The 23,394-nt window shown below is 44.6% G+C and overlaps 2 protein-coding genes across 2 annotated transcripts; both read right to left on the bottom strand.

Annotated features, from left to right (window-relative positions):
- Positions 1 to 794: 794 nt before the first annotated feature.
- On the bottom strand, positions 795 to 9,005 carry zfand3 (zinc finger, AN1-type domain 3). Its single transcript, XM_015947782.3, has 6 exons — positions 8,773 to 9,005; positions 4,537 to 4,577; positions 2,440 to 2,622; positions 1,364 to 1,429; positions 1,109 to 1,279; positions 795 to 1,023 (listed from the first exon to the last, which is right to left on the bottom strand). Exons 1-6 carry the CDS (start codon positions 8,838 to 8,840, stop codon positions 869 to 871), a joined length of 684 nt encoding a protein of 227 aa, XP_015803268.1. The 5' UTR covers positions 8,841 to 9,005; the 3' UTR covers positions 795 to 868.
- Positions 9,006 to 11,367: 2,362 nt separating this feature from the next.
- btbd9 (BTB (POZ) domain containing 9) lies at positions 11,368 to 23,204 on the bottom strand. Its single transcript, XM_015947780.3, has 11 exons — positions 23,064 to 23,204; positions 22,534 to 22,742; positions 17,058 to 17,421; positions 16,714 to 16,981; positions 16,379 to 16,598; positions 14,993 to 15,112; positions 14,554 to 14,663; positions 14,163 to 14,352; positions 13,878 to 13,985; positions 11,812 to 11,890; positions 11,368 to 11,737 (listed from the first exon to the last, which is right to left on the bottom strand). Exons 2-11 carry the CDS (start codon positions 22,725 to 22,727, stop codon positions 11,546 to 11,548), a joined length of 1,845 nt encoding a protein of 614 aa, XP_015803266.1. The 5' UTR covers positions 22,728 to 22,742; positions 23,064 to 23,204; the 3' UTR covers positions 11,368 to 11,545.
- Positions 23,205 to 23,394: the final 190 nt, after the last annotated feature.

Raw genomic sequence — 23,394 nt, 5'->3', positions numbered from 1 at the left:
TAGTGAAGGCCACTTGCTGTAACACAGGAACAAAGCGTGAGGAACCACGGACGCTCCCGGTAAACGAACGTGGGAGAGGATCTGCGAGAGAGGATGGGTCTGAGGGGCTCAGTAGTGTTTTTGTCGTGGAGTCACCGGTTGGTGGGGATCGGCTGGATCGTCGTCCACGGCGTCGTGGTCCAACAGAACAGCGGAGCTGATCATCAGGGTCACAAGGAAACCAAAAGAACCACGACTGCATCCGTGTTCCAGACCAGGAACGCTGCGGTGGGAGTAGACGTCAGCGGAACAAAAACTAACCGAGAGGAAGAGGAGGGCGGGGTTACGGGTTTGATCCTCCAAACCCTCTCCTGATGGAGTTCCTGAGCAGCAGCTGAGGGGTGGAGCTGGACTCCGCCCCACGACCGCCAGATGATGGAGAAAGGAAGAATAAGCAAAAGGTGTAGGGAAAAAAGTCCGGATTCCTCCTGTGACGGACAAAGACACGGATCGTGATGGGCGCTGTGACCGGATCCGACTCTTCCTCTGAAGGGGGCCGGGTTAAGGCTGTGTGTGTGTACATGCGATACTGACTGCAACCCCAGGGGACAGCCATTGCGCCCCCTAGTGGCAGAGTCCCAACAGATGCTCCGGGAAAGAAACCAGGACTTCAGAGTGGCGACGAGCTCAGATCCGGAATCATTGGGTCAGATGCAGGATTTGACAACCAGAACCCCCCTCCCCCCCTCCCTTAATCCTTGTTTGACTCCACCCACCCACCCCTCCCTCCCTCTTCCTCCCACCCATCACCCCCCCACCCATTTTTCCACTTCCTCCTCCTCTTTAAGTGCCTCATTTCTTCCAGGATGGCGGGTCGCCGTGTGGCTGATCAGGAGCACTCCTCCCCGATGCGTTGGCACGAGCGGCCCACCTTGCGGTCCAGCTTCACCATCTTGAGGACGGCCTCCTCGCGTCCGCGGCCCAGATGGTCGAACAGGCAGTCGTGCTGCTCAGGTAGACGGTGCAGCATGCAGAAGACGTAGCCTGGAGGTCAAACATCGAGGGAAGAGTGAACATTTGGGACTAATTAAAGGAAAATTTCTGCAGACTGATCTACTGCAGCACTCACCGCAGCGACACGAGCCCAGCTCCTGCTGCACCAGCTCTAGTTTGGTTTGGCAGCGAAAGCAGCGCCGGCGATTCTTCTGCTTGGGCGTCCCACGGGCCTCGTCGCTGCTGCCCTCCTTCTCGTCGGCTCGCGGTCGTTTCTCCGGCGTGGCCTCGCTCTCCGAGCCCGAGGCTGGAAAGCAGAAAGCAGCAGGGTTACCACTGAAAGTGGGCCGGATCCCAGCGAGATGCTGCTGGCAGGGTGGCGAGGCCGTACCTGACTCACGTGGACGCTTTGTGGGTGTGCAGAGTGTGCCTTGGGCCGTTTCTGTGGACGTCACGCCTGCAGATGGAGAATTACAGAATGAGTGATGCATGCGGTGAAACAACCGCTTTCTAGGACAGAAACCCTGCCTGTGGGGAGGCAGCCGTGTTTCTGTGTAATCGTGTTTTAGATTGCTGCCTGCATCAAAAGCAAACAGCTAGAAAACTGCTGCCAACTTTACATGGTTCTAATTTTCTAAATTTCACAGCAAATCCTGTAAAATTTTGTTTTATGAGCCAGAAAAAAAGACACACAGTTAAATTAATGTTGAAATTTTACAGTTTTTTGTGTTTATCATTTTAGACAGGAGAATTGCATCCTATGTATCAGTGATCAGCTAGTCAGCCTGGTCTTTTCTGGGACTGATGTGTATGAGCTACATTCTCCACTAGGGGGCTCTAGTGAGCTTAAACCACAGAGACAACAGAAAATACCTTTAGTGAAGCGGTGTAACATAAAGGTTCATTAAACAAGCTTAGCCTAGCTGTTAGCTCATCAGTGCTGAACAACCATAACCATTTCTCTACACAGAGGCTGTTCAGGACATCATCTTAAAAAAAAAAAAAACTTCAAAAGGGCCCAAAACCACAGAAACCACAACGTGTTCGGATCATGCAGCAAGTCAAACATCAGTAATGTTATGAAAGGAAGTCGTTACCTTGGCAGGTCTGGAGTCTGGTGGCGACTCGACTGTTAAAACTGCAGCCGTCACTCAAACCCTGACAGGCTGCTGCATCAGTTACCTCCTAACCAGCTGCTAACGGTCCCTGTCCCTGATTCTGGTGGTAATGGTTACTGTGTGAACTAGCTGAGCTCTGCTGTGTTGTTTACATTAATCTGAGTGACAGCCTCATAGTCTCAGTGCCACCATCTTGTTTCCAGTCAAAGCTTTAAGGGTCAGCCATGTTTTTCACCTCTGTGCTTGGATACAAGACAAAGAACAGAAGCCCGTTGCTGCAGACAGAAACACTGAAATGTGAGCGCTAACCGACCCCAGCGACAGTCGCTCCTGTCCAGCAACAACGCACCTTCTCTCCTGGTGGCGAACATGGGCGAGGGGTCCTGGGCCGACGGCGGCTCGGAGCTGGAGGGCAGCGACAACGATAGCGACGAGCTACTGCTCGACTCGCTACTGAAGACGGGCGATTGGCTACCGCTGCTTTGGATTGGCTTGGAGGGACAGTCCTCCTCTGGCGGCTTCTTCTGGACGTCTGAGGACAGGGACAGGAAGAGACGAGACGAGGACAGAAAAGTTTTTTCGTTTTATGTTTATAAAGTAAAAAAATACTAAGAAAGTAAAACATTTTCCCTAAGAAACAAAAAATAAAATCAGCCCATTTGTTCCTTTTCAGTTGTTACTGATTATGGACAAGAGGAGCGGTCCAAGAGTCTGCTCTTTACTTATTATTATTATTATTATTGTTATTATGATGAGCTGCTTTAGGGAGTAAACAAACCAAAACCATCCGTTTTAGATGACTCTGTCCGGGGTCATTAACGTCTGATTTACTAACAAGTCGTTCTTTATTCTGAACTCTGACCTACGGCTGATTAAATACCTTTCATTTAAAAAAACAAAACAGTTTACTGAACATACTGCATCTGTCAGGCATCTAATGGAGCGTTCACATCTGGGTCGGCCATGGCAGGTTATCGCGTTCACATCTGGGTCGGCCATGGCAGGTTATCGCGTTCACATCTGGGTCGGCCATGGCAGGTTATCGCGTTCACATCTGGGTCGGCCATGGCAGGTTATCGCGTTCACATCTGGGTAATCTGTGTGTTTTCTGGGCTCAGCCGAACTTTTCTTTGGACCTGCTCACGGCAGTCAGCTTGATGCAAAGCCGACCCGACACACCCACTACCCACCGACTGGCTGGCTAAAGTTCACGCCTACCTACAGAGGAGCCTCTAATTGGCGGGTAGAGTCACGTGCATGATTCATTATTAGTCTGGATGCAGTGGAGTTAACACCTCTGACTGCAGCTCCAGCGGGAGTCATGAGGTTTGCCGTTTGGTCCATGAAAGGCTGAGTCACCCTGAACAGGGCTGCCGTTTAATCCGACCACTTCGACGTCTAAAAGGTGGAGTTGTGATAAAGGTGATTTAGAAAGACTTCTGCAGATTTCCAAAAACTCCACAATAAAACCACAACTCAGGATTAATGACATCAGTGGCTCCTGACCTTTAACCTCTGACCCAAAACATTACTGTGGTTAATGATGCAGTTTTTAAAAAGTTAAATAAAAGTGTAGCAGAATAAAAACATCAGGAACTCTTATCCTCGTTTCTCTACAGATCATCTGAAGACCCTACACTCAGTGTTTTATGACCACAGCGGGGTCCCGGCACCGCCTTTGGGAACCCCTCTAACTTCTTTCACCTGAGCTGTAACAAACCAGGTAGACGTTTATAACATGGTTATTCATGAAGATGTTTTATAACAACATGTCCTGGTCTGGAATAATCTACTTCTGCTCAGCATCCAGACCCGGGAGTACCGCGTCTATTCTGAGCATCGCTGTTGTCTCTGATGACGGACTCCAGAGCCGGGCCTCGGGGTCCGCTCCGTCTGCAGAGCTCAGCTGTTGCCGTGGACGCAGACAGAGCTGCAGCACATCTTCAGCCCACCCACCAGAACTTTCAGCGGTTTTGGGTCAGAACTAAGAGTCGCTTTTGTTTTTGTTGATCCGTACTTAACGGAGGTGATCTCAGACCTGCGGGTGTGAACGTGTTAACTGTGAAACACGTGAACTCTGACAGCGTTGGTGCACGTGACCACAACAGCTTCGGTCGTAAAACCTGGCTGGAGTCGAGCAACAAGCTGAGCAGGTGAGTCACTGCAGACAAAAACGCTGCAAACGTCTGAAAATAGAAACGCGGTCAAAACCATCAGCTGGAGTTTTCACTTGAGCAGAAACCAGCCTGACTGGTCCGAGGAAAACTTCACCAGTAACACCCCCTTATCCTCACTGAACACCCGCAGAAGATCATAATATAGACTCAAACGTGACTAATCCATCACCGGGTTGCTGTTTTCTAACCTTTATGCTGTGTAAGAACATGGACATGAAATAAAACAAGCGTTTCATTTTCTAAATCATAAAGGAAGAAAATCGACTCACCAGCAAAACATTTGGAGCAAAGATTCATGGTTTTACTTGACCTGAAAACAGGAGAAACTCGAGTTAATCAGCCATTCAGTTCATCTAAACGTCCAAATACAAGGTTAGAAAACACGATGCAGTAAATAAATGGCTATTATCTAATAAACGTGTCGGGACAGAACGGTTATAAAACATCTATAAAACCACGACCCTCAGATAACGCTTACATCACATCCTGACGTCTTATCTAAACTTTAAACGCTGCTGCTATTATTCTCCGTTACAGAGATTAGGTTTGGGTTTAGGACACCCAAAACTATTATTAATGTTAGTTATTATCAGCTGCAGCTTCATCAGCCAATGTTGTGTCTGGTTTAAGGTGTAAAGCTCACTTCTATCAGGTTGTTTTAGGAAATAAAACCGGTTTTTATTCCTGACAGCAGAGGAAACTGAAGATTTTAACGTCGGCTTCAGGTGTTTCTCTGGACCTGTCTCTCCCCCCCCGTAGTCCCCAAACTGGAACTTTGTGGGGTTTTCTGATCTTTGTTCCGACAGGAACGCTGTGACTAAAGCAGCAGAGCCAGCCTGAAAAGACCTTTTTGTTCTTTTGCTTTTAAACTTTCAGAAAAGGTTTCGACTGTTTTATTACCGGAGTCAGGAGTTAACCCTTTAGGGGTGACTGATCTTAAAAACACACACACACACACACACACAGACACACACACAAAAGCTATAAAACACCTTGTGGGTTGATTGTAACTAGTCAGGAAAGGAACCACATATAATTGCTTTAAAGAGCAAGTCACCCCAAATCAACTTATTTTTTCTGATAAGCTATATAAATGTGTGTCTAATCGTGCTGCAGACACGTGTAGTCATTAGTTTTGCACTTTAGTGCATCTTAATTAAAATTTTAATTTTCTGCCTAAAACTGTCAGTGTTGTGCCGTTGTCAGGTAAAACTCTGCACTGCATTTGAATTTTAAATCTGTCATCGCTATTGGCTAAGAGGTACCCTAGAATGTTAGCTGGTACCATATGATGTCACAATGTCATTGTGAGCCTGTGTGTGTGTGTATGTTAGCGGCTCCTCCCTCTCCATCTGCAAGGCAACAGCATTTGCTGCATTTTTCAAACAGGAAGTGGGAGTTGAGTAATACTCTGGTAGGGGGTGACTTGCTCTTTAAGCTGTTTTATTAGAAGATTATTTTAATACAAAATTATGACTTGTTCCATCCTCCAAAATCTACACTTGAATTTTTTAATATTCCAGTAAACAGTAATAACACGCACGTAATGAAGAGTTTACGCTGAGGCGGTTTTATTTCCCGTAAAACACGCAAAGTAAAAAGATGAAGCTCACACATGCAGGCGTGTAACATCAGGGTTTTAGCATGGAGCCACTTGTGCAAAACTTATGAATTATTACCACCTGACAGAAAAAAGTTAGAATGGCCTGTGCTCAGAGCCAACAGCAGGTCCGCCGTGTCGGTGACGACATCTCCATTACGAGCCCTACAGGCAACGCCAGTTCATAGGCGTCTACATGATGTCTGTGACTTCAACACAATTGCCAGTCCTTACTTGTTACTACTGACAACAGCATGCTCAGTCTCGGTCTTGCGGCTTAAATTCATCTAAAATTACTCTGATCTGTGAGATTACACAGCTATGGTACTCGTCGCCGTGCTGTGGGGTGACACACGTGATCGCCAGAGAAATAAAGACGGAAAAAGAGCCAACTTTTCATCGTTTTCCTGCTTGGAGGCAAGAATCTACAACAAAGTCTCGTCGGCTCGCTTGGATCGCAGCTGTGAGGCGACCAAACCTCTCCTTCTGGAGTGTTTTCAATCTGGCAAGTTAAAGGTGGTGCACGTTTTTATACATCGTTTCTTTCCCTCAACCACGACACGCACACGCACACGCACACACACACACACACACATGGGCTACAGCTGTTGTCTGTGCTCTAGTCTTGGGTCTTTCATTTGGATACAAACAGTTTATAATGCTGGTTTTGTCCACATACCGGTCCCAGACGTCTTTATTTAACAGATCCCTGTATATCCCACATGCTTTGTGGGATTTTAACGCGTTGTTTAACATTTTCTTTCACCCAAATCTGCTTCTTCTCTGCGACGTGTTTGTTTTCACAGTTTGTTTACACTTGCAAGGCTGCCAACATGTCTGCGCACGTCCCAGAAAGCTATGCATAATAACGTGCAATCACAAGCTCTATTGGAGCTGGCGTAGCAGCGGGCCACCATCTTGGATGGGTCTCCATTTGCCCCAGTGCATTTATTTCTACTGAGGAAGGTGCTCACTCAACTAAAAAAACAAAACACATTTTATTTGGCTTTTTCGCAAAATCAGATATATGGTAATGCAAACGTAGGCTGCACAAAAAACAGGTATAGTTGACCGCTCTGCGTTTACTCTGTGATACCATAACGCACTCCACTGCCCAATGGTGCGTCTACAGACTCCCTTCTATGTTTGCAGTAACCATAAAATAGCCACAGGCTCTTAAATTTCCCAACGATTTCCTAGAAATTACTTCATAAACCAAATTAACTGTTGTCAGCTTCACATGTTAGCTTGTTCATGTAGAACTGTGTGGTTATTAACACTCATAAGGAGATGCATTAAAATAATCTGTTGGAAACAGGATTAATAATCGGCTAATCTGAAGCTCAAGAATCTGATTCTCACATATCATCTGCAAAACAAAAAACGTGACATTTTCACTATAAAAAGCTCTTCCAGAATCAAAATTTGCATTAATCAAATCTTTTCATAGTCAACAAACATCTGTATCGACAAGCTAGAGCTGTGCAGAAATAGGAAATCTGTCAAATGCATACATTAATTGTAGTATTTGTCAGCTGAAATTTCTTAATATTTAAAATATGATGTGGAGTATTATGGAGGAGTGGAAGATGTAGCACAAACGTGACTCCACAGTAAAATCGTGACCATGATTTTAGCTCTATAGTTGGATTTCAAGCAGTGGATTTAAAACTAGTTGTTTCTGAAGAACACTTTAAATCCTGTAACTAGTAACTAGTTGATTTGGGGGTGACTTAAGTGATCAGGCTCAGTGTGTCACGTCTAAAACGGTCCGGGCAAAAACAGATATCCATTATTTATCTGTTTTGGCCAAATGTTGTGCTCCTCATGGTTTTATGGGTTCGGTGGCGTACCATTAACGTCTGCTAAAGGGAGAAGTCACGATCCATTTATTTAAGGCAGACAATCCTTTAAAAAGGAACAATCCTGAAGGGGGTTTTGAATTTCACTGACTCGTTCTGAAGGCTGTGTGAGAGACAGGAAGGCCAGCAGCTGAGTTTAGGTTTAGACTCTCAGAGTCATTAGCACACAAGTTCGCCATTTGGGTCAGCTGACACTGACAGGTGGGTTCGGGTTTGTGCACTGGACACCACATGATAAAACCAGATGGGGCAAAACTAAAACGAAGGCTGGCTGATTATCAAACAGGTCATATGACAATAACGGTAATACCTGGAAACAACAGGGTGTTCTCTTCCTGGTTGTGTCACCCTGAAATCAAACCCAGATCAGGACTAAAAGTCTCTCCGCTGGTGATAAAACACAGATAAGCTTTATCGTGTTTGTTTATAATGTACACGACTGTTGGAAACAGTCACGTGTGGTGTGTGTGTGTGTTCTATAGATTACTGGTTAGGTTTAGTCATTGTTCCTATGGGGTAACAGAAGAGTGAATCACATCCGGTATGCAGCACACATCCACCACTCTTGACAAGCCCGAATGTAAAAAGGAGATAAAATAATTCAGGATTAAGTTTAAACGCAGATCGAACTGAACGGCTCTGGTGGAAAAACGCGTTTTAGTAACAAATACGTGCTTTTTTCGATAGGGTGTCACAAACACGGCACGTTTAAAAGGAACCTGCTGGTAATAAATCATTCTCTGTCTCGGGTACAACATCTCCTGGGTCTACAAACCGCTCTAAAACACGGCTGAGGCCGGTTACAACCAACCCTCCGCGTTCAGAGGACGTTTCGGGGTTTATAAACTATATATTTGATGAAATTTAGTGATTTATACAACGAGGAGGTTCGTTTATTAGCGAACTTCCCAACCCCCCACCCTCGGCCTGCACGACAGAACAACAACAATAGGTTTGAACCCGTTGAGAAGATTTCATCCGGATTTACGTTTCGGTTAAAGATAGCGGGTTTAAATCGAGTTGAGATCGGGTTAAACACTTACCCCCAAAATCCACAGGGACACCGGGGAGGTAGAGTCGAGGCTTTGCTTCGTTCACTTGTGTCTCCCATGACTTCCCAAACAAAAAAAAAAAAGAAGAAAAAAAAAGCAGAAGCCTAATATGGAAACGCGAGGCTGGGGATGAGTCCGGGGCCTGCTCCTTCTGCGAGGAACACGGTCCAAAAACCGAGTCAACAAAACAAAAACGTCCGCTTCCGTTAAAGTCCACTAGCCGAAGAGGAACGGAGGCGAAGCCGAGCCGTTTCGGCGACGAAGCCCGTCCCGTGAGGCGGAACAAAACGGCTGAGTTTGAACAGGAACAGGAATAACTGAACAGAGCTCAAAGCGATCAGCTGGACATTCGGAAGTTCCGACCGAACACCGAAAAGCGGGGGGCGTCCGGCTGCTCCACTCGGCCCCAAAATGGCTTAAGACGACCCCAGCCTTCCGGTGAAACGGATAACACACAACTATGGCGACGTTAAAAACGTGGGAGGGTGCGATAAAAGAAAAAAATAAATAGATGAAGGCCTTCCCCTCCGTTACAGATCAGGACCACCCCTATTCACACGTCGCTGGTACGGAGGACGTTGGACCGGAAACGCGTCCGTCAAACCAGAAATGTCAATATCAGCCAACGACAGAAAGGCTAAATAATTTAACAAAACAACCATAAAAGTACCAAGTTTCAGTAGAAAACCCCACTAAACTTAAAAGAGGAAATAAACGAGTTAATGTGATTGTTTAATGCATACATGCTTTAAGGTTGGCCTGCCTTTGATCACTGCTTCTGGTTAATCCCTTTTCCTTGTCTGATTAGATTGAAAATAAGAAAAAAACTTTAAAGAAAATACAATCAACATGAATAGAATCCTACTTTAACGTCAAAGCACTGATAGACTAGTTAAACAGAACTGTAAACATCAAAATAAAACGGAATAAAAGTGTTTAATCCACAGTAGAACACTATTGCTCACACCTTTTGATTTCCAGCAGAAAAATAAGCAGGTTTAAATGTTTTTTATTCAATATTTATAGTTAATTTGCTGCTCATCCCAGCTAGTTTAAAAGCAGATTTAACCACTGTAAAAGTTACAATATGTAAGAAAAGTTAAATACCCTTTTTAAATAATAAAAATGAATCACTTCTCTTACCATATCGGTATTACATGGTTTTTCTCTTTATGGGAACAAATTTCTGTCGTGCAAATGACAAATATGCAAACTTGCTGAGACTTTGCACCAGTTGCTGGAAAAATCCTCTAAAACGTCAAATGGGACAAGCTGACAGTCTCAGAACCACAAACAAGACATATTTATTTGAGTTTCAAAATAAGACATATTTAAAAGTTTAATAGCACAAATTCTCATTGTGTAGCACAAACACTTCCTGTTGAGCCAAGAGGGCAGCAGTGCCTTGAGCAGAATGAACATGTGATAAGTGATAAATCAGTATTGTTCTGTAACAAGCCTTAACAAAACACAGAGGTCACTGTGCAGCTTAGATGAACGACCTCTTCCTTAAAACAGCAGCGAGTGGACGAGTGTGACCCCTCACAAAAATAAAACCAACTAGAGCCAGTCCTGAAACATAAAACTCATCATGGACCGGCAGTGTGAAGAACAAAAAACGTCAATAAACATAAACTACAAATATATTAAACCAAACTATGGATGTACATGAACTTACAGAGGACACGTCTTTACAACAGAGCCCTAGTGTTGTTTAGCTTTAAGGAAGACCAACTTCATCTTCTAAACTTCTGATTCGATGCTTAAAAGCTGCTCACCCAGGTTAGTTCACCAGCCTGCAACACAATTCTAATAACCAGAAAAGTGCAACATCCAAACAAATAAAACCAGTGCTGAGAGCTTATTCCTGAAGCAAAAACATCAGTAGCTAGTTTCCAGGAGTTTAAATTAGCATAAACAAGCCTAATTCAGCATTAAAATACTGTACTTCAGTCAGAAAACACACGCTGCAGCCTTTATCGGTGTGTAAACTAAAGGAAAGTGCCAGTGGTAGCTGCACACCTTGCTCTGGTACACAACCAGCAGCTCTAGTGCAGAAACATTTGGTCCGAGCCTCTGAACCCTTACTTTTGACAACATCACTCTTATTCCTAATTATTTAGCTTCAAATATTCATCTGACAGGTAAACCTGATGTTTTTTTGTTTTCTTGAGGTATTAAGTATCAAAAGGTCACACCAAATACCAGAAAACATTTGGTTTTTGAGTAGGAGAGCCTGAAATTCAACCCCCCGTAGCTGTTACTTTACAAGCAGCTGCACAATTGGATTCAATTCTACTTTCATCCAAAAAACATCAAGATTTATCAGCTTCACAGGTTTGATGAACCATTAAAGAATCAACTTTGAAAATTTAGAAAAAATACTACTCTGTTAATCTGATGGTATGAAAAGTGAGTCGAATCTTAAAAAAATAGCTCGACGAGGATTAAACAAATGTTTCTTTAAAATTATTACTATGAATGCATCATATGCGTAAGCTCCGCCCCATCCACCTGCTCCTCTGTGAATCTTTAAGTCAGTGTGAGACTCGCCTCTGGAGAGTCTCATGGCTAAAAAGTACCTTCATAAAACAGGGAAGACAGGAGCTAGAAATGCTGCTGCTACAGAAAAACCAGTTTCTACTGTTGCACGAGTGACAGAAGGACCACCGACAAAGACGAGGCCACAGCCGTAGCAGCGTTGGAGCAGTGTGGTCTGGGTGATGAAAGCTGTGCAAAAGGGCAGTGAGGTCTCAGAGAGCTCCTAATGTTGGGACTGGGAGGAGAAGGATGAAGAGGAGGGCTGGCTGGGCTGCAGGCTGTGTGTGCGTGAAGGTCGCTGCGGTCGCTGCTGCTGGCTGGCGGCGCCTGAATCAGACGAGTCTACCCCGGGACTGCCCTCTGTGACCTCCGTGTCCACCTGGGCTGGACACTCGAAGTGAACGCAGTGGAACACCTGCAGACGGGTAGATGCAGTTGAACTCAACACACTTTACGACAGATACGCTACACATGCTAATGCTAACGTACCTCATTAGCGGTGTTATGAGTTCCAACGACACGAACGAACGAAGCTGGCTGATTTTCAAACTTCAGCGTCTGCCACGATCTGCAAAAGAAGTAAAAACAACATGAGGGAAGATTCTGTCACCAGGTTTGAGTCTCAGGAGGAAGGAAAGCGGCTCTACTGCTGCTGGAGACAACATAGCAGGAAAACACACTTCCACACTGACCTGGTGAGTTAAACACTTGCAGTAAGTCTTCTAAACGGCTGACTCGTGTGGGGAATTATTTGTGTAAATATTAGTGATTCTGTCCTTTTAAAACACCAAAATAGAGAAGCAGAACTCTAGTTTTAAGGTTTGCTTAAATAAAAAGAAAATGTCTGAGTCTTGAATTTGATGTTAAATGCACCTCGCGAGTAAGTTAAGCCTCAGTTTGTTAGTAACTCATCTTTGTTTTATCAGGGATCTGCAGGTTTCATCCAGTTAAATTCAAGTCTTTTTAAGGTATTATTTTCTAATTCAACGCTTTTAAGACCCCGCAGGAACCCTGTTTATTAGAAAACCCCTCCCAAAAGCCTTGTTTCCTATTTTTACTGCTGAAAACTGAACTGCAAAGCTCGGCGTTGCCGACAATGTCTCTGCAACTATTTCGAGACAAACAGCAAATTCCCCTTTTCAGGAGAATGAGGCCATCTCCCTAGCAGCTTTTACTGGGGTGCATCCAGACTAGCAACATCACTTCCTGGTTTGCTAACTGCAGCAAACAGGAAGACGATGCAATGTGTGGTGTAAAGAGTTTGTTGTTTGTTGCAACCACCAGGTACAACAACTAACTTGTTTTTATTTGACTATTTTTCTGTCCTGTCTGTTTATTATCTTCCTGCATCTCCTCTCCATCCTAAAGACAAGCTGCTACCTGGGTTCATATATATTCACCTCATGAGTCACCTTTGAACTGCAGTTCTAAAAGATCTACCGACCGCAAAAACAGCAGAGTGCTCGCCGGCCACATCAGTGAGGTGCGTCACCGGAGGACAAAACAGGTGATGCGCTCCGCTCCACAGCAGCGAAACGCATCAGGCACAAATAAAAGACAGAAAACATAAAAGGAAATGAACCTACATGAACGATCGCGTGTTAAAATTTGTTTTTGAGGTGGCGACACCTGATGTGATAATGTTACCGTGGCCGTGCTCAGGAAGCAGATGTCTGGAGCGCGTCAACAATCAGAGCTTTGCATGCGCAAGCTGGTTAAGGTTAGGATGGGGGTGAGGGGAAGGTTCAATTGCAAGAGGGTAAAGGTCACGATTCGGTCAAATGCCCGTTTTACGGCGGGCGTCAGATACCAACGCTCTGGCACAGCGCGTCACCTCCCAACACGCAGGGGCTCGTCACCTGCTGTCTTTTCCGAGGACTCCATCTGGTCGGTCATTATCACGTGACAGCGACTAGCTTATGAAAGGCATAAAAAGTCTCTACAGAGCAGTGAAGTCGACCAGTCGACTAGTTCATACAACCCCTACCCCTGACCAGTGGAGAGACATCTCATGTCTTGGGTCTTCCTTTAGGTCTCCTCCTGGTTGGACGTGCCCAAAAAAGGCATCCAGGATGCATCCTGACCAAATGCTTAAACCACCTCAACTCAAGTGCAGAAACCTCACTTCGATCGCTAGTATCCGTGATCTTGTTCTTGCTGAGTGAGGGAAAGATGAAGATGAGACCATGGTCTTGATTCGGAAAAGGGTAGAATGCCTTCTCTGGGTCAGGGGTGAGGTCCTGCCCCAAGTGGAGGAGTTTATGTAACTTGGGGTCTTGTTCACGAGTGAGGGAAAACCATGAGATCAACAGGTGGATTGGTGCTGCATCTGCAGTGATGTGGGCGTTGTACCGGTCTGTCGTGGTGAAGAGAGAGCTGAGTCAGAAGGCGAAGCTCTCGATTTACCGGTGGATCTACGTTCCTACCCTCACCTAGCTTTGGGTAATGACCGAAAGAACGAGATCGCGGATACAAGCGGCAGAAATGAGTTTTTCTTAGCATGATGCAGCTAAATCAGTAACAATAGGGGAGATCTAAAGCGTGGCGCTTCTCACCGACATGCCACCCTGCTGCGATCCACCACCCTCGTCCACTGCTGCTGGTTGGTGGAAACTTCGATGTAGTAACTGTAGGAGCGTTGGTCGCAGTCCCACAGCAGCAGCCTGAATGAGGAGCATAAAACCTTCATCATGGTAATAAAACTGGAGTTTTCAGAACAGACAACCCTGAAGAACATTTGTGCAAGTCCTCAGACTGAAAACACGTTTAACAAAAACGTAACAGAAGGGATGTTTTTACGGTTGTGGTGGAGGACGCGGCTTCCCAGCCTCAGAACTTACCTCAAAGACCCGATGGAGTAGGGCTGAGCGAGCTGGACGACGATGGCTCCCGAGCCCAGCTGGTGACACGTGTACCCGCAGTCCCAGTCGTAGTTACGCGTGTCGCCGTTGAGCAAGGAATTTCTGCTTCTACTCACACCCTCAATGACGCTGGCACAGGAGGCAACAGTGGCCACATTCTCGCTGGGTACTGGTGATGGAAGAAGTGTTTTTGTTTTCAGGTTAGTGTTAAATCAGAAGAGTTTCTCACATCGATGCGGTTAATAATTCCTAGCAGGGTTGTGTGGATTTCACTGGAGAGGAAATTAAATAGAAATTATTCACATTTTACACAGAAACAAGTTTCAAAAGGGCTGAAGCTAGACAGACGGTGCACTTTTTAAATACGTACCCACGAGTCCGTCCTCCAGGGTGAACGGACGGTTGGTGAACATGCATTCAAAAGCCACGAGGTGAAAGACCTTGTTGACTGTGTTGTGAGTTCCAACAATACGAACATACCTGAGAAACAAAGACACAAACGAGCCTCAGAAACCAGGAAAATTTAATTAATCTGATGGTGGTGAAGCCCGGAAGGCAGTGAAAGTCAGAAAACTACGAGACATTAGAATCGTTTAGATGTTTACGGTGATCTAAGGTGTAAACAAGGTTTCTGATTAACACCAGTGCCGTTTATAAACTCTGGTGATCAAAGATGACAAGCAGCAGCTTTAAAATACACTAAATTGTTTGACTGCAGAGAAACAAATAGAAAATCTAAATAATGGGTTGTTTGTTTCAACAGATTCCTCCAAAACCCACCTGAAGGATAACCGAAGAGGGCTTTTTACCTGCAAACTCGCGGTGTGAAGTAAAGATTCTGCCACGAGCGGCAGAGAAACTTGGAGTGGTCAATAACGCGCACCCAGTCCAGCTCGTCCATGGACACCTCGATGTAGTAGGAGTAAGACCTAAAACACACAGACCTCAGGTTTACCACGGTCACATTCAATCTGTATTAGGGTTGTCACGGTGTGAAATTTAACCTCACGGTAATTGTGACCAAAATTATCACAGTTTTCGGTATTATCGCGGCATTTTTTTAAACGTGTTACATTTTCAGACAAATAAATAAACCCTGTATGTCAGGAAATATTGTCCTCAGTTTGTGTCTAAATTTTGCCTAAAATGTGTTATTTTGTAATTATGTTGTTTATTTGTTTACATTTTCCCCCTTTAGTCTTTAAAATACCAATATTTGCCCATAACTTCTTATTTTTTGTCTGTTTGATGTCATCATTTAAAAAAATATTAGACCAGATGACACTCAGTACTCAAGTAGCCTTCTAATCAGATATTTTTTTACCCTTACTTGAGTAATAAACCCTATATCAGGAAAATATTGTCCTCGGTTTGTGTTCCAGTGAGCTTTGCAGATGTGGGAAAATGTCATCAGGCAGTAATCTTTGTTAAATTCATAATTATTCTCGGAGAGAGACCAACTCTTATCTGCCCCTGGGAGCCCCGTAATGCATAGCGTCATTTCAACATGGGGGTGTCCGCGACACGGTTTATATGCAGGTAGCGACGCTGCGGCTGCTTTATATAGCGACTCGTTGCATTCTCCCTCAACCCAAATCCTCGGATCACGCATTTTAGCTAAAATGCTAACGTTAGCTTGCCTTGCGTTGACTGTAGAGTTGTGGGTGATGGTCACGCAGATGTGTCATGAGATTTGAAGCGTTGCTGCCTTTCACAGACACTTTTTCTGCACGTGCTGCAAACAGGATAGCCGTCTTCTATCAGCTGTCCCTCGGCATTCTTCAGATATCCAAAAGATGCCCGTACTTCCCACTTTGTCTTCTTTGAGGGATGATAAATGTCCTGAGTGCTGCCGTCTCCTCCTTTGGCCATTATTTCAGCTTTAGCTTCAAGAAAGTTTTGGTTGTAAACAACAAAGTGCGCATGTGCTGCCGGCAACTTCAGCAGATGATACGGTGGCTGGTAAGGGTCACCGCGCCTACACCGGTGCCACGGTAATCCGAGATAATTTATTTTTAAAAACAAGACAGTTATTATTATTGTCAACTTTTTTACCGGGGTTTACCGTTACACCGGTTACCGTGACAACCCTAGTCTGCATTTAAAAATATTAGTCTGAGAAATCAGCTCCTGAGTTTTATAAACAGCAGTCAGTCATGCGTCAGCTGCGGTTTCATGACTGGACACAAACTTACCGGCTGTCTCTGTCCCACAGCAGCAGGCGGATGTGGTTGATGATGGACGACTGGCCCAGTTTCACCTGGATTCCGGACCGACCGTCCTCTTCGATGGGATGTCTGGAGAAGCCGTGGTCCAGGTCGTAGTTCTGGGTGTCTCCATCCAGCAGTGCCGACTTCAGCTCTCCTTTAACCACCTGAGCTCCATATTTCATGGTGGCGATGTTCTCTTCTGGGACTGAAAGGCATAAAAAAAGACGACCACCAGAATAAATACATTTAAAAAGAACATTGTACACCAGAAACCCTAAACATGAAAACATCACGTGCTTAATGTGAATCCTTTCACTCACTGAGCATTCCGCGGTAGTTCAGGTCCATGTTGCGGCTTTCTGAGCGGATCTTGATGGCATCCAGAAGGTCGTCGGGACTCACGAGTCCTGACGGTCGCACCACGTTCAGCATCTCCGTCAAAGTCATAAGTGGCAGGCGGACGGCTGACATCACTTCCTGGGTTTCGGCCCCGTCCTCGTGCTGCTGGCACCAACGACACAAAGCCTGGAAGATCTCCTTCTCACTGGCAGCAAACGAGTTCCGCATCACCACCGTTAGCAGAGCCGTCTGAAACACAAATGGTTTGACTAACCTACGGTAGCCTAAAGAAGAAAACTAAAACGGTTCAATGCTGTCCTCCTACCTTTGACAGGGTGAGAAAACCGTCTGAATTCAACACCTCTGGAGCATTTTTGTCCATGTAGGCGCAGCAAGCTTCACTGAGCGTGCTCAGAGAGTAAAGACTGGCCACGTCAAAAACCAGGCAGACGTTGCTGACGTGCAGGACGGTGCGGAGGAACTCACAGGTGGAGTCCTCTAGAGGTTGGAGGCCGTAGCGGTGAGCCAAGCCCAGAAAATCCAGCAGCACCTCTTCTCGTGCAGAACTAAGGCTGGCCCGGCCCGTGTACAGGTAGTTTAGCAGCATGGAGAAGGCTTCAGCCCGAGTTTCCTCCAAACACACCTCTGCTTGGGGTTGGGACTCCTTCATCCCACCATACAGCAGGGCCCTGGAGGAGCCAGACAAGTGAGGAGATTGTACATTTGATTTAAATGGTAAACAGCCTGTATGTGTATAGCGCCTTCTTAGGGTTCTACAACCCCCCAAGGCGCTTTACAACACAATCAGTCATTTACCCATTCACACGCTGGTGGGCATGAGCTACGATGTAGCCACAGCGGCCCTGGGGCGCACTGACAGAGGTGAGGCCTGCTGAACACAGGTACCACCGACCCCTCCGACCACCACCAGCAGGCAAGACGGCTTACAGTTGTGGTCAGAAGTTTACATACACTTGTAAAAAATATAATATAATGGCTCTACTGAGTGTCCCGTTATTTCTAAAACTGATTTTTCTCTGATAGAGTGATTGGAACAGATACTTTTTTGTCACAAAAAACATTCATGAAGTTTGGTTCTTTAATGTCTTTATTATGGGTTAACAGAGAAAAGTGATCACATTTGCTGGGTCACAAATATACATACAGCAGTGCTAATATTTGGTTACATGCCCCTTAGCCATTTTCACTTCAAGTAGGCGCTTTTGGTAGCCATCCACAAGCTTCTGGCAAGCTTCTGGTTGAATCTTTGACCACTCCTCTTGACAGAATTGGTGAAGTTCAGTTAAATGTGATGGCTTTCTGACATGGACTTGTTTCTTCAGCACTGTCCACATGTTTTCAATGGGGTTTAAGTCAGGACTTTGGGAAGGCCATTCTAAAACCCTTATTCTAGCCTGATTTAGCCATTCCTTTACCACTTTTGATGTGTGTTTGGGGTCTTTGTCCTGTTGGAACACCCAACTGCGCCCAAGACCCAACCTTCGTGCTGATGATTTTAGGTTATGTTGAAGAATGTGAAGGTAATCCTCCTTCTTCATTATCCCATTTACTCTCTGTAAAGTACCAGTTCCATTGGCAGCAAAACAGCCCCACAGCATAATATTCCCACCACCATGCTTGACTGTAGGCATGGTGTTCTTGGGGTTAAAGGCCTCACCTTTTCTCCTCCAAACATATTGCTGGGCATTGTGGCCAAAAAGCTCGATTTTTGTTTCGTCTGACCACAGAACTTTCCTCCAGAAGGTCTTATCTTTGTCCTTGTGATCAGCAGCAAACTTCAGTCGAGCCTTAAGGTGCCGCTTTTGGAGCAAGGGCTTCCTTCTTGCACGGCAGCCTCTCAGTCCATGGAGATGCAAAACACGTTTGACTGTGGACAATGACACCTGTGTTCCAGCAGCTTCTAATTCTTGGCAGATCTGCTTTTTGGTGATTCTTGGTTCACTCTTTACCCTCCTGACCAATTTTCTCTCAGCAGCAGGTGATAGCTTGCGTTTTCTTCCTGATCTTGGCAGTGATGAAAAAGTGCCATGCACCTTATACTTACAAACAATTGTTTGCACTGTTGCTCTTGGGTAGGGCTGGGGGTAAACGATTATTTTTAAAACGATTATTCTGACGATTATTTTATCGAATAGTCGACTATTCTAATGACTATTTATACAATTAATCTAATGATTATTTTTCTATTGCACAATTAACAAAAACCAGAAAATCTCAAATAAATTCCTCAAAAAAATAGATAAATTCTTACTGTAAGAGAATAAACACTACAGGCCTTCCATTTTGTATAACACTGCTTTTATTGTGTTGCGGTTGGTTATGTTCTGGTGATGTGTAGAACTTGGGAGTGCAGGCTGCTGCCTGAGAGGTGGTAGAAGATTGAGTGTCTCCATGCTGCTTTGTTTTGGTCACTTATGTGCGTGAGGCGAGTGGTCTTACGGGTTAAACCAAACTCAGGTGATATTTTACACTAAACCGAAAACCCACAACACTCTAAATGTAATAAAAGGGAGATCTACACCACAAAAAAGATGAACTCTAAACCAAAACGTAACAGCTTATCCAAACGCAAGAAGCTGTTAGCGAAGATGCTAACAGTAGCTTTACCAACGTTAAGTTCAAGTTACCAAGTTTAAATAAACCAAAAACACCCAGCAGCAAACAGACCAGCACGGAGGAGAGACTGCTACCACCAAAACAGCTCTCCTCATGTCTGAAAGAAGCTCCTTAATGAAGGGAGAAGCGCTCCCGGTGATTTTCTACATCTGCGATAGACACGAAGCAGCGCATCTGACCCCGGAAGTTGTTGTCCGTTGCCGGGAGACGAAGGGGCAAAACAGGAAAATAATCTAGTAGTGGACGGACATTGTTCCGCGTCTTCGGTATTTGGCGGAGATTTTAGTGAAGGCGGAGAAGAGGGCGAACTAGAGGAAAAACGGGCAGATTCCTCCTCTATTTACAAACTCCTGGGGATGCAACAAGTGGGCGCGGTGCGTCGACTTCCGGATCTGACGTCGACAAATTTTTAGAATCGAGCTGTCGACTTCGTCGAGGCTTCGCTACAGCCCTACTCTTGGGACCTGCAGCTGCTTTGAAATGGCCCCAAGTGACTTTCCTGACTTGTTCAAGTCAATAATTCGCTTTTTCAGATCCATGCTGAGCTCCTTTGACTTTCCCATTGTAGCGTTTGTGGGCGTTTGTATCCAATGAGCCCTATTTACCTGGCCTAAGAGAAGTCACCAGCTGTAGTCACTCATAATCACTCACAAGAAGTTAAGAGGCCATGCTATGAAGCTCAGTTCACTGACACGTTTCTAAGTCACCAAAATTGCTAGATCATGTTGCTGTATGTATACTTGTGACCCAGCAAATGTGATCACTTTTCTCTGTTAACCCATAATAAAGACATTAAAGAACCAAACTTCATGAATGTTTTTTGTGACAAAGAAGTATCTGTTCCAATCACTCTATCAGAGAAAAATCAGAGTTTTAGAAATAACGGGACACTCAGTAGAGCCATTATATTATATTTTTTACAAGTGTATGTAAACTTCTGACCACAACTGTAAGTGTCTTGCCCAAGGACACAACAGTGGCATTCTCTGAGATTGAACCTGCAACCTTCCAATTACTGGACAACCCACTCAACCTCCTGAACTAATGCTGGCTCTAATTTATGAGGTAATGTTATCTAATTTGGACCATGTATGCTTTCTGATGATGTGACATAAAACAGCTCACATCAGGTGTGTGTTTCTGCTCTGTCTTCTCAATCCTCAGTGTGTGTGTGTGTGTGTATGTTCTGTCTTCTCAACCCTCAGTGAGTCGTGGTGGACAGCTGCTTATACTAGGGCTGGGGGTAAACCATTATTCTGACGATTATTTTATCGAATAATCGACTATTCTAACAACTATTTAGACAATTATTCAAATGATTATTTTTCTATTGCACAGTTAATAAAAACAAAAAAATCTCTAATAAATTCCTCAAAAAATTGATAAATTGTTACTGTAAGAAAATAAACACTACAGGCCTTCCATTTTGTACAACACTGCTTTTATTGTGTTGTGGTTGGTTATGTTCTGGTGACGTGTAGAACTTGGGAGTGCAGGCTGCTGCCTGAGAGGTGGTTGGAGACGGAGTGTCTCCATGCTGCTTTGTTTTGGTCACTTATGTGCGTGAGGCGAGTGGTGTTACGACTCTTCCTGGGGAGTTTGGCTCGTGTGCAAAAAGGAAGGGACAATAACGCAGGATTTAAAAGTTAAAATGATGATCAGGTTTATTTACAACTACAAAACATAAATCTTTCCATCCACAGGTTGGGAATAATAAAACTAATTCTGCCTGTGGGGAATTAAAACAAAAGTACAAATAAGTAGGGATGTCCCACTGGGCAAAGATTACAGGGTTCTGGAAAAAAAATAAGCATCTCCAAAGGTCCAAACTCTAAACTGGGCGGTTAAACCAAACTCAAGGTGATGTTTTAAACTAAACCGAAAACCCACAACACTCTAAATGTAATAAAAGGGAGATCTGCACCACAAAAAAGATGAACTCTAAACCAAAACGTAACAGCTTATCCCAACGCAAGAAGCTGTTAGCGAAAATGCTAACAGTAGCTTTACCAACGTTAAGTTCAAGTTACCAAGTTTAAATAAACCAAAAATACCCAGCAGCAAACAGACCAGCACGGAGGAGAGACTGCTACCACCAAAACAGCTCTCCTGATGTCTGAAAGAAGCTCCTTAATGAAGGGAGAAACTCTACCAGTGATTTTCCACATCTGCGGTAGAGACGATGCAGCGCATCTGACCCCGGAAGTTGGTGTCCGTTGCCGAGAGACGAAGGCGGACAAAACAGGAAAGGAATCTAGTAGCGGACGGACATTTTGCCGGGTCTTCGGTATTTGGTGGAGATGTTAGTGAAGGCGGAGAAGAGGGCGAACTAGAGGGAAAACAGGCAGATTTCTCCTCTATTTACAAACTCCTGTGGATGCAACAAGTGGGCGCGGTGCGTCGACTACCGAATCTGATGTCGACGAATTTTTAGAATCGAGCCGTCGACGTCATTGAAGCTTCGCTACAACCCTAGCTTATACTGAGCCAGGATCCTCTGGAGGTTTCTTCCTGTTAAAAGGAAGTTTTCCTCTCCACTGTAGCCACATGCGTGCTTAGGATGAGGATTGCTGTAAAGACTCTTGACACTAGTCAGTGACTCGATGCAATTTGCTGGTTTCCTTACAGGAAACTTTTTACTGACTGGATTAATGAACTGACCTGTATTGGGATGTTTACTGTGTGAAAGTCCTTGAGACGACTCCTGTCGTGATTTGATGCTGTGCTGTATAAATAAACTTGAATTGCATTGCATCAGGTAAATGTTTATATTATAAAACCTGAAAACAAATCAGGATGAATACAGTTTATCTGTGAAACAATTTTTTTGCTTAACATTTGAAAACAAATCAAACCCTAATATTTATTAGTTAACTTTTACATAAAGTTTGAAAAAAGGATGAGTAGAACAGAAAAGATAATCAGATTCAACATGGTTGGTGAAACTCAAACATCAGATCTTTACTTTCTTAGCTTAACATGCTGCCAATCTGAGAAAAAGAAATTCTCTATTTAACTCAGTTCATAAATTCACAACAGCCTGAACTAATTTTAAGTGGTAAACTGTTGTGTTTGTTTTGCTTTGAGCTTTAACCTCAGCAGCCGGAAGAGTGACCAAAACCACGTGTGATGACTAATCCAGGAATGCAAACACGTAGACTCACCTGAAGTAGTGGCAGCGAGCAGCAAGGATGACCCGGTGAGCCGGGAACCGCTTCCCCTCCACGATGAAGGTGACATCGCTGTACTCCTCTCCCAGCACCAGCGCTCCCAGCTGCTCTGACAGCAGGTGGATGTGATCGATCTCCGAAATGGAGGCCAGCGGCCGCAGGGGATGACTGTTGCTCATGGTCGACATCCAACAGAGTTACAGCTGTCACATAAAAAGCACAGCAACCTCAAACCGGCGTCACAAACAGTAAACAAGTCAAAGAGAAACAACCCGCGAAGGCGTCGCTCTCACAGTTAGCTCATGCTAGATGCTAACCGCAGCGCCAAAAACATAGCGGTTAGGTTAAAACAACAGACTAAAGTACACATGCTCACCGCTGCATTTGAAGTATTTAAACATAAAAAATAATAATAGAGAAGTTGTTTGGAAGCTAGCCGATGCCGGTGTCGTCGCCGACATTTAGCAAACAGCTAATTACCCTTTAGCATCTCTGTCTAACGTCATTCTGCGTCTCCTACTTACCGAACAGATACCATTCACTCCTGTCTTTTGATCAAAGTTAGTACAAAAATACAGCTGGGGCTAAGTTTTCCAATATGGAGAAAGAAATGCACCAAATTCCCGACCCTTCCACCATAACAGCAGCTTGGAAACGGAGTGACGCGGAAACGTCAGCAAACAACTTCCGATTAGTAAAATGTTGCTACATAGCAGCAACAGCGCCACTGTCTGGATCGGAAGGTCATTGTTAATTAAATTAAATTAAATTAAATTAAATTAAATTAAATTAAATTAAATTAAATTAAATTAAATTGAAATAATGTTTAGCTTCACAGAACCTTTACATATATTA

The sequence above is a fragment of the Nothobranchius furzeri genome, chromosome 2 (genome assembly GCF_043380555.1).
Source record: "Nothobranchius furzeri strain GRZ-AD chromosome 2, NfurGRZ-RIMD1, whole genome shotgun sequence".
Classification (NCBI taxonomy): Eukaryota; Metazoa; Chordata; class Actinopteri; order Cyprinodontiformes; family Nothobranchiidae; genus Nothobranchius; species Nothobranchius furzeri.
The sequence above is the reverse complement of the archived record's forward strand: the minus strand, read 5'-3'. Positions and strand labels throughout refer to the sequence as shown.

What these genes read in the sequence shown, in the direction of transcription:
- btbd9 (XM_015947780.3), bottom strand. Translation starts at nt 22,727, where the DNA reads ATGTCGACCATGAGCAACAGTCATCCCCTGCGGCCGCTGGCCTCCATT. An exon ending in GAACTACCGCGGAATGCTCA is followed by an intron (nt 16,599 to 16,713) that starts GTGAGTGAAAGG and finishes TATGCCTTTCAG; the next exon opens with TCCCAGAAGAGAACATCGCC. An exon ending in TTCACACCGCGAGTTTGCAG is followed by an intron (nt 14,664 to 14,992) that starts GTAAAAAGCCCT and finishes TTTGTTTCTCAG; the next exon opens with GTATGTTCGTATTGTTGGAA.
- zfand3 (XM_015947782.3), bottom strand. Translation starts at nt 8,840, where the DNA reads ATGGGAGACACAAGTGAACGAAGCAAAGCCTCGACTCTACCTCCCCGG. An exon ending in TTGCTCCAAATGTTTTGCTG is followed by an intron (nt 2,623 to 4,536) that starts GTGAGTCGATTT and finishes CCCTGTCCTCAG; the next exon opens with ACGTCCAGAAGAAGCCGCCA. An exon ending in AAAGCGTCCACGTGAGTCAG is followed by an intron (nt 1,280 to 1,363) that starts GTACGGCCTCGC and finishes TCTGCTTTCCAG; the next exon opens with CCTCGGGCTCGGAGAGCGAG.